The sequence below is a fragment of the Lipophrys pholis genome (genome assembly GCF_963383615.2).
Source record: "Lipophrys pholis genome assembly, chromosome: 4".
NCBI classification, from domain to species: Eukaryota; Metazoa; Chordata; class Actinopteri; order Blenniiformes; family Blenniidae; genus Lipophrys; species Lipophrys pholis.
In genome coordinates, this window is record NC_137637.1 from 3065044 (window position 1) to 3078324 (window position 13281).

The 13281-nt window shown below is 39.3% G+C and overlaps 1 protein-coding gene across 3 annotated transcripts; it reads left to right on the forward strand.

The window, feature by feature from the left end:
- The first annotated feature begins 944 nt into the window (after nt 1-944).
- LOC308108015 (membrane-spanning 4-domains subfamily A member 15-like) lies at nt 945-11047 on the forward strand. 3 transcript variants are annotated; one of them, XM_080460664.1, is made up of 8 exons: nt 945-1232; nt 3431-3541; nt 6133-6189; nt 6678-6782; nt 7034-7096; nt 7775-7879; nt 10056-10160; nt 10243-10583. In XM_080460664.1, exons 1-8 carry the CDS (start codon nt 1077-1079, stop codon nt 10309-10311), a joined length of 771 nt encoding a protein of 256 aa, XP_080316790.1. In that variant the 5' UTR covers nt 945-1076; the 3' UTR covers nt 10312-10583. The 3 variants fall into 3 exon arrangements, with proteins under 3 accessions (XP_080316790.1, XP_080316789.1, XP_080316791.1); XM_080460663.1 differs by having other exon boundaries at nt 965-1232; nt 6992-7096; nt 10243-11047; XM_080460665.1 differs by lacking the exon at nt 6678-6782 and having other exon boundaries at nt 1061-1232; nt 6992-7096.
- Nucleotides 11048-13281: the final 2234 nt, after the last annotated feature.

Sequence of the window (13281 nt, forward strand, 5' to 3'; positions counted from 1 at the left end):
TTCAAGTTTCAATACAACTTGTTTACATAAAGAAGTTTGAAATGGTATTTTTACAGCATTTTAACATTTGCTTTACCATTTCAAAGAGTCTTACAAACAGCTTTGCCCCAGTGTTACACGTGGGTGTGGCGTGAGTGTTATTTGTTTTTTTAGATGTATAATTTTTAATTATTTCATAATAGACACCACAAAGTGAACTCACAGAGAACATAACAAAACAGAACAGAACAATAAAAAGAAAAGAGAAAAAAAAACAAATGAAACAAACAAAGACAAAAAAAATCAGTCAATAAAATGCCATCACACAAGTGTCAAGCCTTTTCATTTACATTGGTGGTAAATGCTGGTTGTGGTGTTTATGTTACTAATCAATTCAAATGTATTCAGTAAAAAATTGTAAATTCCTACAATCTATTATTCAGTTTCATCTGAAAGCCCATTACAAATTCCTTTTTTCCATTTCTCTTTAAAGTATAAAACGAGGTGAGACCAATTTTTTGGAAAATAATCTAAAGACCCTTTAAGTGTGCTGTGTTAATTAACCAGGCAGTTTTTAGTCATATTCACTTAGAAGTGATGAAAGAACAGAGGTCTCCATACTGGGTTCAGATTCCCAATGTTGTGATAAACTGGAACGCTCCAACTTGATTTTCTGAGGAACTTAGGTAGGAATTCAGAAACAGCTGACCGACAGGCGCTTCCAAGCTGTGATACTGAAAAAAATAAAATACAGAAAATACAGAAATGTCGCATCATGCTTCATTTAAATCTTTTAAAAAGGAGAGAAGAGCCGCAGTGTGAGAGGAACTTAGTGTGAGAAAGAAGGTGCAACATGTTTGTGGTGGAAAACAGGAGTCAAAGGTGAAGTTCTTTTTTTCGTTTTATGTCACGTTATACTTCCTTATGACTCCGGCCACTCCCATGCAGACATCATGCAGATAATCAGAATATTTTCCAGTGAGTGTTTGCAGAGGTTTTGTGCTGCCGCCATCTATTAAGGAGTGATTAATGATTGACCTGTGGCTTGATATGCAACAGCGAAGGGGATCAGCTCAGGAGATCAGAGGAACGTCTTGATGTGGAACATGGCTTCTTCTTCTTCTTCTGTGCCGCCCAACATGGGAAATATAGTGATGGTCACCCATGTGGTCCCGACGGCGCCCAACGGTCAGCAGCAGCCTTTGTCGCAACGAAGCCAGCAGTTCAAGAGAGGGCAGCCCAAGGCTCTCGGGGTAAGTTTCTGATAACAGGCAGTGTTACCTGGACTAAAACGGGCAGAAATCGATGGAAATACCATAGCTTGTGTTTTTTGTCACAACAGGAGATGATGGAGGTATTTATCCTAATATAAGAGTTTTATTGTCCAACCATATGATCACATGTGTATTGGTAACTTCCTAATTTCTGTATAGTTGTAAAGTAACAATCGCTGAATATATAACAAACGAAAGAGCTAAACTCTAAACTGAATTAATCTAATAAATCAAAATCTAATAATCCAAGCAAAGGACAAAACACAACAGAATTTGTGTGATTCAGCATTAAATTACATGAAAAAGAGAAGTCATTAAATACTTGGCATTTGATGTTGTTCATTCTCATAATTCTGAAATAAGCTTACTTCTTGATAGTTTTACATTTTACAACTAAATCTATGAAATATTATTGACCAAAAACATAATTTCAGATGTCCTTTTATGATCCTTTCTTAGCATCTGAGAGTTGAATGTGTTATAAATATCTAAATAAAGTGTGAAATATGAAGTAATCAATAATGTTGGTGAAATAATATTGATCACATTGAAGAGGGATGGATTGCTTAATTAACTTTATTGATCATGTTATTCTTATTTTCCCGTACAATCTTAATATTGTCAATTCTGTCATATAATAATATTTCTTGTGTATTTAACCCTTTATACACCAAATGACCATATTTGTTCTTTCTCTCCACATATCTTCCTGCTTCTTATAAAGTTATATTGTCAAGTGTTAACAGTAATAAAGTACACGACTAATACAAAAAAGAGGTGATTTCTCATATATACAGCACTTTTAAGACCATATATAATAGCCAAGACGTAATCAATGGTTTTTTTATTTACACCAAAGTCCAAAGCAGCACCCAAAGTGCCCATATTTACAGTGCAGGAATAAACTAAAACAAAAACAAAACAAAAAAAACCAAACAAAAAAATTATGTAGAGGAAACGTTCACTTCTCATTGGCAGCTAGACGACCCACAATGCTTCTAGGCTCAGAGACCTTTAAGTGAGCAGAGCTCTCCTTTTATACCTGAGGCCCCTCCCCTGGGCAAACCAACTGGACATTACAGGGTTTTTACACAAAACTTAAGTAAATGGAAAAAAACATTCTCCAAGCAATGATAAACTTCCACATCATCATAAATAGGGGAAAGCCCTTTGATACAGGTTTTATCCAGGGCGGTTTAAAACCGATACCATAGGGTATACAAATTCTAATCATTATAATGGTATAACCCAATGTCTTTTGCGCGCCACTATGCGCTCTTAACTGAGAACCAGGAAGTATCTCGGTTTGACAGTACCAGCAGCAGGTGTGTGTGTGTGTGTGTGTGTGTGTGTGTGTGTGTGTGTGTGTGTGTGTGTGTGTGTGTGTGTGTGTGTGTGTGTGTGTGTGTGTGTGTGTGTGTGTGTGTGTGTGTGTGTGTGTGTGTGTGTGCACCCTCGTCTGCCTACAGCAGGGACAAATGTCCATGGAACCGGTAAACAGTTTCTGGAGTTGATCTCCACAATAACATTGACAGCGCTGTGCGCGCGCTCCCAGCACCGGCACTCTCCGGCCAGCAGAGAGAGGAAAGGCGCACCGCTCCGGGCATGACGGTGCATTCAAGAGCGCTACGTCACAGACAGTCTATGTATTAGAATTTTGTTTTCTGTTGAGATACTAATAAACTCATAGATTAAATAGTCAGGATAAAAACTAGGTCCCAGTTCATATTCTCAGCTATTTCTATGCAAAAAAGACGATTGATCGATAGACAGATAGATAGATAGATGGACGGACCGACGGACCGACGGACCGATCGATCGATCGATTGATAAGCAGAGGTCTTTAAAAGTCTGTAAGAGATCTTCGAGAGGAATGAACTGATAATGTTTTTTTTCCGGTTTACAGAACTTTTTGAGTACTTTTCAGGATTTTGGGGGATCAGGGTTTAGAGTCGAGACACCAAGGGGTTGAACTTTGCAGGTATTTCATTGAGTAAATGGTTCATTTTAGTGGCACATTGGATTACTACCTGTCCGTCTGTCTATCAGAAGTCGGAATCCAATTCAACAACAACAAGTCAAGTGCAATAAAGAGTTTTTACTTAATCAGATTATCTGTCGTTCTTTTCAAACATTGTGTTTGTCATCAGTCGTGTTTCTTGTGTTTGTCTCTGCAGGTCGTTCAGATCATGATCGGAATTGTGATCCTGACGTTCGGGATCGCAATGATTTTCTACTACGATTCAATTGGAGTTGTCAGCGGGATTTTTGTTTGGGGAACTTTGTTCGTAAGTCAGGTTTTTGTGTTCCTCTGCCTCCAAGTCGTCTCCCTCTGTCTTCATCTATATGTTTTATCAACAGAAGGAGACAATGTGGAAGATTTAAAAGACAGAATTTGCTTTTGGTCGTTTGTTGAACTCAGATTACCTTCAGAACATCACTGGGTTGAGTCTTGAGTCCAACGCCAGTTCGGTCTGGGAATGGAGTGGCTGACTAACACTTACATAACAATGTGGAGAAGCAGCTCAATACAAAAATAAATACTTCTATCAAATCTTCCTCTTTTATGACTCTAAAGAGAAGTTAGAGGAGCTGCTCCTCAGGAATCACCTTTCCTCTGCCTGTCTTAATAAAACAAAGTCCAGCTGATATACTGCCTGTCACGACATGAAATCAGTGTTATTCCAGAGATTTCATGAAATACATCATGTGTTTTCATTACTTTCTCTCCGACAAGTCAAGCTTTTGTTTGGGACAAGAAAGTCAATAATCGGTTAAAGCAATCCGCTGCTTTCTGATCTTCTACAAAACTGAGTCATTAAATAGTTGGCATTTGATGTTTTTCATTCTCATAATTCTGAAATAAGCTTACTTCTTGATATGCTGTTTTTGAAATCACTGCATTGACTCCATTTAGGAGCCGTTCACATTGGGATAGTCGGGACTCGGTTCACCTGGGAGGGAGGGGAGCGAAGAATTTTCATACCTTCACCTGGTTCAGGTGGCATTCACATTCACTTTAGAGACCGGATCAAACCTCTGGGGGTACAGCCTAACAGTCCCTCCTATGTGGTTTCCTATCCACTTTTCCTGAACCCCAGAAGTGTTTAAGTGGTGGCCATGATAAGGAGCGTTGGAATTCTCACTAAGCTAAGGAAAAGAGGCTCAATACTTCCTTTAGAACCTCCTTTAGCCTAGGAAACACTGATGCTCCCTTTACCAAAGGAGACCAGCTCATGCTGCCGCACAATTTCTTGCGGCAACAACATTTAAAGGGACCTGCACCTTGGAGCGTTCAGGGAAACTCAGGATGACTGAAAAGCAGATCATGTTAAGTTACTAATAGAATAATATACCTTGAACAACTTTAAATAATCTAAAACCCAGATCCCAACTAGGAATGTTATGTGGATGTTGTAAAACCAACACAGTAAAGTTTTTGTGCAACTTGTTCTCAGTTTTGTTGGTTATTTATTCACCTGGCAGCCGTTTACCTATAGTTCCTCTTTTCCCTTGATTTCAATTCAAACTGTGATATTTGAGATTATATCAGTGGTTTGAGGCACAGGGGAGAGTGGTAGAAATGCGAAATTTGTAGTTTTTTCACCACAGCTGACGTCACTAACCTGGCATTATTATTACGCCATCTAGTGGAAGTGCGGTCGGATTGTCAAAACAACGTGATCGCCTTTCCCTTACTCCTTTAGGAAGCCTCCTAACAGCTTTGCTTAACCCCTTGACGTCATTCATGAGGTTAAGGTAAAGTAGATAGGAAAGGAGAAAGGAGGGACAATTTGGATGTATCCTTGGACACGTAATTACACCAGCTGCTGGTTTGGGGGCGCTGTTGCCCAAAACAAACACTGACCTGAGAGGAATTGAAGAAGAAACACAACTCCCTGATTGGTCTGGACTGAAAGAGGAAGTCCAACCACTTTAGACCGTGGTGGCTAGGCTAATTAGCACGTGGCTAATGGGTGTGATATATAGTCTTCAGTCCAGATATCAATGAGTCTTCCTCACGAATTCTTCGTCACTACTTCACGTCTGCCCACAAGATATTTTCCAACTTTTTCTTTCTGCGTCTAATTCTTCTGATTCACGTGGTTAGCTTCGTTTGTTTACTACCCAGAATGCATTGCGCACTATGTCACATCCTCTCACCCTGTCCGCTAGACATATCGTTTGGAAACGAACCCAGACCGAGGTTTTCAAGGGGACCGGAGATCACTTGTTCGCTCTGGTTCAGAGTTCGTGGGTGTGTTCTCAAACAAAACGTTTTTTCCATGAAGAGACTCTGATCCCAACCAAACGAGGGAATATGACCCCGCCCTTGATTTCTTAATGGTCTTGTTATGTGTCAGATTTATTTTTAAATCATGACCCTTGTGGGGGTTGTGGTCCTACATACGTTACTTTCCTCTGCCTGGCACAGCAAAGCGAGCTGGTTGGTAGTTGTCATCTCCTTTCGCTGAGACCCTATGAATCATGTTTGATTTGATTTTGAAGAGTGTTTTAGCAGCCAAGAAGGCTCAGGTGAGCTCCTGTAGCTCAGATTTGCTCTCAAAACAGTGTTACACTGACAGTATTTATATTACAGACTTTCACTAGAAAGTAGGGTCTCAGTTGTCATGCTGTAGGTTTATTTAACATACCTGTATTGCTTCTTTCTATTGATAGCAATGTGTTTAGTGTGAGAACACTAATGGGCCGAACATACAACCCTGTGGAACATCACACAGTATATTATTGGTTTAATGAACACCAGTGCTGACAAAACCCTCTTTATATACTGTATAAGAAATACCTGTGGTTTGGTTGTATTTGATTGTTGTAAATGTGATTGTAATAAAACTTCATATGATAAATGTTGTTGCAGTACATCGCAGCTGGATCCCTGTCGGTGGCTGCTGAGAATTCTTTGAGCCTTTGTCTGGTGAGCGAGTCAGATTCTTGCATTTTGAGGGGAAACATTGTACTTTTATTTTCCTAGCTTTTAAGAAATATTTAGACTCGTTAGCAAAACATTTTTTTTAATTTTTTTAAAAAGTATTCAATGGTAATTTTACTTTTTTCATTTCTGAACTTGGATTAAGTGCACTTCATATGTTCCACAGCTGATAATTCAAATGATTCACTGTAAACCTATGATTAATCCGATGTACTGTACTTGTGTATGTTCAGCCAATCATTTGGAATTTACTATTTGTTGTGAGACATAGCTTGTGTGGGACAATTTGTGTGGATGTAATGTGGATTGAGTCTGTGTATCCTGGTATCGGTGACACTGAGTTCAGATTTGATTAGTCTAAATTTAATTTAAAATTCCAATATTGTTGTGCTTCACGATCAGACATTGTAAAAAATATGGTGGTTTTTTGTCAAATGTTTCAGTCTAATATCCCAACTCTCTTCGTTGTCCAGATTAATGCCTCTCTTGCGCTCAACATTATGGCAGCAATTGTTGCTGGAACTGGTACCATACTCTACTCAGTAGATTCAGTACTATGGAACTACTCCCACCCTAACGTAAGAATTCTAATGGTTATTTGCAACATCTCCGGGGTATAGATTTTGTAGTACTGAGTCGCCTTGATAGGATAGTGTTCCTCCGTTTAACATTTGGACAACTGTGTAGTTTTTCTGCTCATTTTTTCACTCCTTTAGCTTTTTGGTGTGTGTTGTTTTGATGCTGCGACAACTCCTTGTGTGCCGATACTAACTAAAACTCTCTTCAGCATTATTATCCAGGCTATTCGATTGTGTTGACTTTTTTCCAGTCCCTTGAGTTCATTGTTGCAATCACCTCGGCTGGATATACCTGTAATGCAACCTGCAAGGGGGTGAGTCAGCTCCACACTGTTGACTTGAGTTTGTGTCATTTTACCAGATTAGACACCTTCAAATTAATTATTATGTGGCTGAGGAGACTCAGGGCCAGCCTACACGATAACATTTTCAAGTGACAACACAAAACTTTCATTGCATTTTGGGGGCCCGTTTACATGACAATGGTGGCTGGAGCCACAGAAAATGCAAAAATGCAAGAGAACAGCTCCCAAGGTGGAACTTTTGGAAAATGCTCCAACTCCGCCGCCGTGTAAACGGGTTGAAACCATAAATATATAAAAACACTTGGGCCACAAATCCGGCGGAAACGCTGCTACTGTGCATGCACATCATAGCTGTAGTAATCAGATCTTCTGCACATGCACAGTGAGAACAATGTTTCTTCCTTGGTGTCATGAATCCCAGTCCATATTCTCCTGGGACTTGGTAGTTTTATTTTGACAGTCACCGCAATAACAATCCAAATTGGTCGTCTGTTCATTTACTGCCATTGATAATGTTTATAGCGTATTGTGCTTGCAAAGAACAATACGCTATTGTTGTTGTTACAAAACAACCAACAGCACCCACTAGTGGTCCTACATTGTTTTTTCAGCATTCCTGATGCTTCCATGTAAATGAAAAAATTCTCAGAAAGTTCTTTGTGACATTTTCTGTTTCTCGTCCTCTAGGGGCAGCAGCAAGTCATGGTTCAAACTATAGATGGTGCGTTCGCCACTCCGGCTCCGCCCCATTTCCAGACAGAATCTGTCCCCCTCTCTCAGCCACAACCTCAGGTAAATAAAATATAGTGTGTTTGCTTAATTACGAGATGAATCACTCTGAAGGTGTTCGGTTGCCTCCAGTTTCCCAACCTGCTGCCTAAATGAGCATCTAAGTTTGATCACTGATCGTTTGTTGCTTTAGCTTGACTTTCTTTTTATATAATCTTCAATATATGTTAACGAGAGACGTGGAAACAGAGTTTCTGCTATTACAGTGTGAACGTGAAACTTTTCTGAAATAGAAATGCAAAAACTATGCCTTTTTACTCCGTGGATTCCCCAATTGATAACAAATGTTAATGCGTGAGATACCGTCTATTTCTGATGTTAATAAGTTAATATGTCAGGGCTGTAGTCAAGTCCATCTTTATCGAGTCCAAGACAAGTCCAAGTCAAGTCCGAGTTCACAAGGTCCGAGTCCCAAGTCCAAGTCCAGATGAGATCAAGAGTAAACCTTATGACAGAAACAAAATATTTTCACGACCACAAAATTAGAGAAATGTCATTATACTCAACTCTTCTTAGATGGCATGTAATCCTCACTGTGAGTAGAGTGTTGAAAATGTAACGAGCTTGTGTGTGCAGATAAACAACTAAAACATTTTCAAAAACAATGTTGCTTAATTAAGCTATTCACCTAGACATTGTTTTTAAACCAAATTCATATCTGCTATGTAAGGACTTAGTTTTTTGGTTGTTTTTTTTATCAAGATCCAAGCAGTGTTTACTGATAAGTTAATGTTGAAAACAAAAATCTTGCAATGTTTGCAAGAAAGTGAAAATAAAGTCATCCCCAGCCCTCAACTAACTTTGGTGAAATTCGGTTCAGAAATTTGTGTAATCACGTTAAACAAATCAACAAAGAGACACAGGTGAAAACATAACCTTCTTGACCGAGGTAATCCCCTTATATTTCTCAAATATAAATACATTTTTCTGCAAAAATATATTACAACAAAGTAAGCTGAACAAAAGTGTCTGTCTAAATTAAGACTCAACTTTTACACTCAAAATGAAAACAATAACATTAACAATTTTGAAATGCAAAACTGGTTTCAAATAGTTCTCTAAACGTTATACTTTACATGACAGCAGTGTTCTTTTCTGTGACACAAGTCCATGGTTGCACTTGAGGAATATGAGAGAGGAGAGCATTGTGGGCCCGAGGCTTCCTCTATGAGGCCTCATAAGAAGTCCTCCAGCACGGAACACTCATTCAACCGGTGCTGAAGATGCAGGGACAGGAAGCACTTTCAGCACAAGCGCATGCAAACATGAATGATTAACCAATCAGATGCCTGGCTGACCAGTAGCCATGGTTACCGGGTGACCAATGTCAATGCCGGTCTATTTCGATGTAGCGATCACTGAGCTGATCGCTGCAATGCCTTATGGGAGTTTCTGTTCGTCATGATTTAGATGTAATTATTGGAAGATATATTAGGTTTGTAGTGTTGGTAATGGTTGTGTTGTGTTGTGATTTTGTTGCTTAGTTCATGCAGTTAGTAGTTTATCTAGTTTAGTTTATTAGTTGTAAGTGGGCAACCATTAGTGAAGAAGGTTTGTGTGTAGTCTGCTGCTGACTTGGTCAACCAGTAGGACTGAGTGTTAAAACAAAAGCCTATGCAGCCTATAATTTGCATAAAAGCCAAGATTATTTGCTCCAGTTTACCTGTTGTGTTGCTCACCTCAATGTGAAAAACAATATTTCAAGTTTCTCTTGAAGAATCGTGACATATTGAACCAGAATGTGTCAGCTGTACCTGTCCCTCCAGGTCAAGATATAGAAGCACCTTCTGATCTGACATTCTCACTAGTAAGAGCAAGAAACCAGAGGGTGATGGGATTTGTGTCTTAACACAAACGCAAACAGAAACTTTAGATCAAGTGAACTTCAGGGCAGTCTCTTTACATATAATACTGTTGGTGGTCAACACTTTGAAATGATGGTAGAACTAGTAAAAAAACAAAACAGTTATATTTACTTCTTCAACCTTTCACATTAAACATTAAAGCCATGGTGATAATGTGTCACCTCATCCTTCAGTTTCTGAAGAAAACAACCTAAAAACCCAGAAAACTTTGACACTTCAGCATTTCTGATGTTTCCATGTAAATTGACTTTGTGTTCAAAACGTATAAATGAGAAAATTTTCAGAAAGATCCTTTTGACTTTTTCGTCCTCTAGGGGCAGCTGCAAGTCATGGTTCAAACTGTAGACGGTGCGTTCGCCACTCAGGCTCTGCCCCATTTCCAGACAATATCTATCCCCCTCGCTCAGCCACAACCTCAGGTAAATAAAATATAGTGTGTTTTCAATGTGAAGCTTTTAATTCTGAGTTAAATCATTCTGACGGTGCTTTGTTGTGTTGTAGGTGCCACCTTACAGTGAAAGTCCAGATATGGATTCCACTTTGCCTCCAGCTTACCCATCTACTGCCTAAATGAGCATCTGACTCCGATCACTGAAAAGGGGTTGCTTTAGTTGACTTTCTTTTTATATAATCCTCAATATATGTTAACGAGAGATGAAACAGATGAACTACAAACGGCAACAATGAAAACGCAACCAAACCTTCATAATGTAAGCTGCTAAGTGATATATATTTGCTGAAATATTGTGTGTGTTGTATAATACTGTGAAACCCCATGTACAAAGTGAATATATTTTGAAAATATTACATGCGATTAAAATGGATCGTTCATTTATCCCTCCTCTTGTCTGGACTTGCCTCATAATTACCGGATGAACACATGGATGGCTGCATGTTATGACGATATCTGATAAATGAGATGTGTATTATTATAATTTACATTGTCAGTATTTTCTCCAATCCAAAAAAATATAAATCTGAAGTGGATTAAACAGGCACAAAAAATTCTTTCCAAAATTACTTATAATTGTATTAATACAAGGTCTATCATGACTTACACTGTTACTGTGCCATAAAAGCAGTCGACACAGAGCAGGTCAGTTTTATTCGGAAAAAAGATGGGTCGTGATTGGGGAGACTATAAGAGAATGAAACATATCCATCTACCTGCTACACCGCTTTATCCAATTCAGAGTTGTGGGGAGGTAGAAGCAAACACAGACACACAATCACAGGCCAATCAGCCTAAAACTGATGTTTCTGGATCGTATTTCATGCCAAAACGTAAATAAATGAGTTTTCTTGGTGTTTCAGCCTCTTTGCCTCCCGTTGCAGTCAACACCCTGAATGTATTTTCAGTATTCAGCCTCTAAGTGGTGTGTATATGTGTGTGTCTCCTGTCATTACTACTAATGCTAATTGCCATCAGGAAGAATAATGCAGTAGTTTGCGTGAGTGTGCTCATTCATTCTGCTGTAGTTAGCACTGAAGCTAATTGCTAGCACCGGTGCTGATATAGTGAATGATGAAGTGTGTGTGTGTGTGTGTGTGTGTGTGTGTGTGTGTGTGTGTGTGTGTGTGTGTGTGTGTGTGTGTGTGTGTGTGTGTGTGTGTCCATATGGCGTGCACCATCAGTCACTGTCTTGTCATTAGCACTGGTGCTAATTGCTAGCAGACAGCGTAATGGAGTGGCCCCTCAGGACCATCCAACATCTTCAGACTTCAATACGCTTAACACACACAACACACAACACAAGCAGGTGAATCACGTCTCTGTCTCTCTCTCTCTCTCTCTCTCTCTCTCTCTCTCTCTGTGTGTGTGTGTGTGTGTGTGTGTGTGTGTGTGTGTGTGTGTGTGTGTGTGTGTGTGTGTGTGTGTGTGTGTGTGTGTGTGTGTGTGTGTTCCTTTTCAGAACCCTCTGATTTCTTCGCAGCACCACGGTTATAGAAAATAGTTGTTCTGCACATGCTCAGTAGAGGGACAATAAGTACAATGTTTGCTAGTGTGTGTAGTAGAGTGTCATAACTCCCAGTCCATATTCTCCTGAGAGTTGATAGTTTTATAACTGACAGTCACTGTAATAGTATATTGTTCTCTGCTGCATGTGTGTGTGTGGTCTCATTACAAAAACAACCCCACAGCACTAACTGGTGGCCTGGCATGCTAACTACATCATGTTCATCGTTTGCTTCTATTACAGTGTAAATGTGAAACTTTTCTGAAGCAGAAATGCAAAAACGATGCATTTTCACTTCGTGGATTCTCCAATTGGAAACAAATGTTAATGTGTGAGACACCAGCTATCTATTTCTGATGTTGAGTTCATGTGTACATTATTTTAAAAACTGTTTCCTCTTTAGAAATGCAAACTAATTCCAACATATCAGAAGATGCTTCTACATCTTGATCTCTTCTGGTATAACATCATTTGTCTGTCCGCAATATAAACCACTGCCACCAGGTGCAGACAATCACACACTCAGACATAGGTGAAACACATCAGAGCTGGCAGCACCAATCAGAGGAGGGGGAATCAAGGAGAGCCTGAGGTCACGTTTATATGTAGCTGGGCTTTTGTAAAAACTGGTATTTCCCCCTCTACCTTTAAAAAAAAATATCTTCATTTACACTGACCTGCATAGCATCACAGCAGCCAAACTTGTAGGGGGCAGTGTAGCGAGAAGCATGAAGCCATAATAGCCAATCAGAATCCTGGAAAAAAACACCACATCACGAATTGTGAGGTAAATATCCGCCTACCCCCCTTTAGATGCAACCGGAGATGCAGAGTTTATCCAGATCTCCACTGTGTCCAGTTTTCAGGAATCATCGTTTGTAGTGAGTTGTAGCTGCGTTTATGTGTGAATGTGCGGCCCAAATGCAGAGAAATATCACAGTTTTTTCAAATACCCACGTACATGTAAACGCGGCCTGAAACCAGAGTGAGAAGCAGAAAAAATTACACAATGTGAACCTTGACATTAACTTTGTTTTGATATGACTGATCAGATTCAGGTCAGAGTCCATGACCAAGCTAAGATTTCAGGCTTTTGTCACTGCTTTTATACATCACAGACATCATACGTCAAAGAGTTATTCTTTTCTCTCTAGCTCTAAAAACGACTACTTCAGTTTTATCTCCTAAAGGCTGACCTGCTTAAAACGCTCCATCAGTATTATTTTTTTAAGTGTAGTCTCCTCACGAGAGAGTGATATAAACCTGTGTCATCCACATAGTTTCTATAGCACATTGTGTTGTTATATAAACTCTGAGCCAGTGGTAGAACAGAAAAGGGCCCAGGATGGAGCCTTAAGGCACTCCACACGAGATATGCTTCGTCCAGGCACTCCAACTTCCTTTAACGGTAATTAGTGCACAAATCTGTGACCGAAAACTTTTTACATAAAAACACTTGTAGTTTCTTTAATAATCACTGAAACTTTCAGGAAAGGTGTATCTCTTTATACTCTTCAATATAAAGGAACAATAATCTATATTTTAAGTTTATTCTTGGTCTGAAATAAATTTGATAGTATTA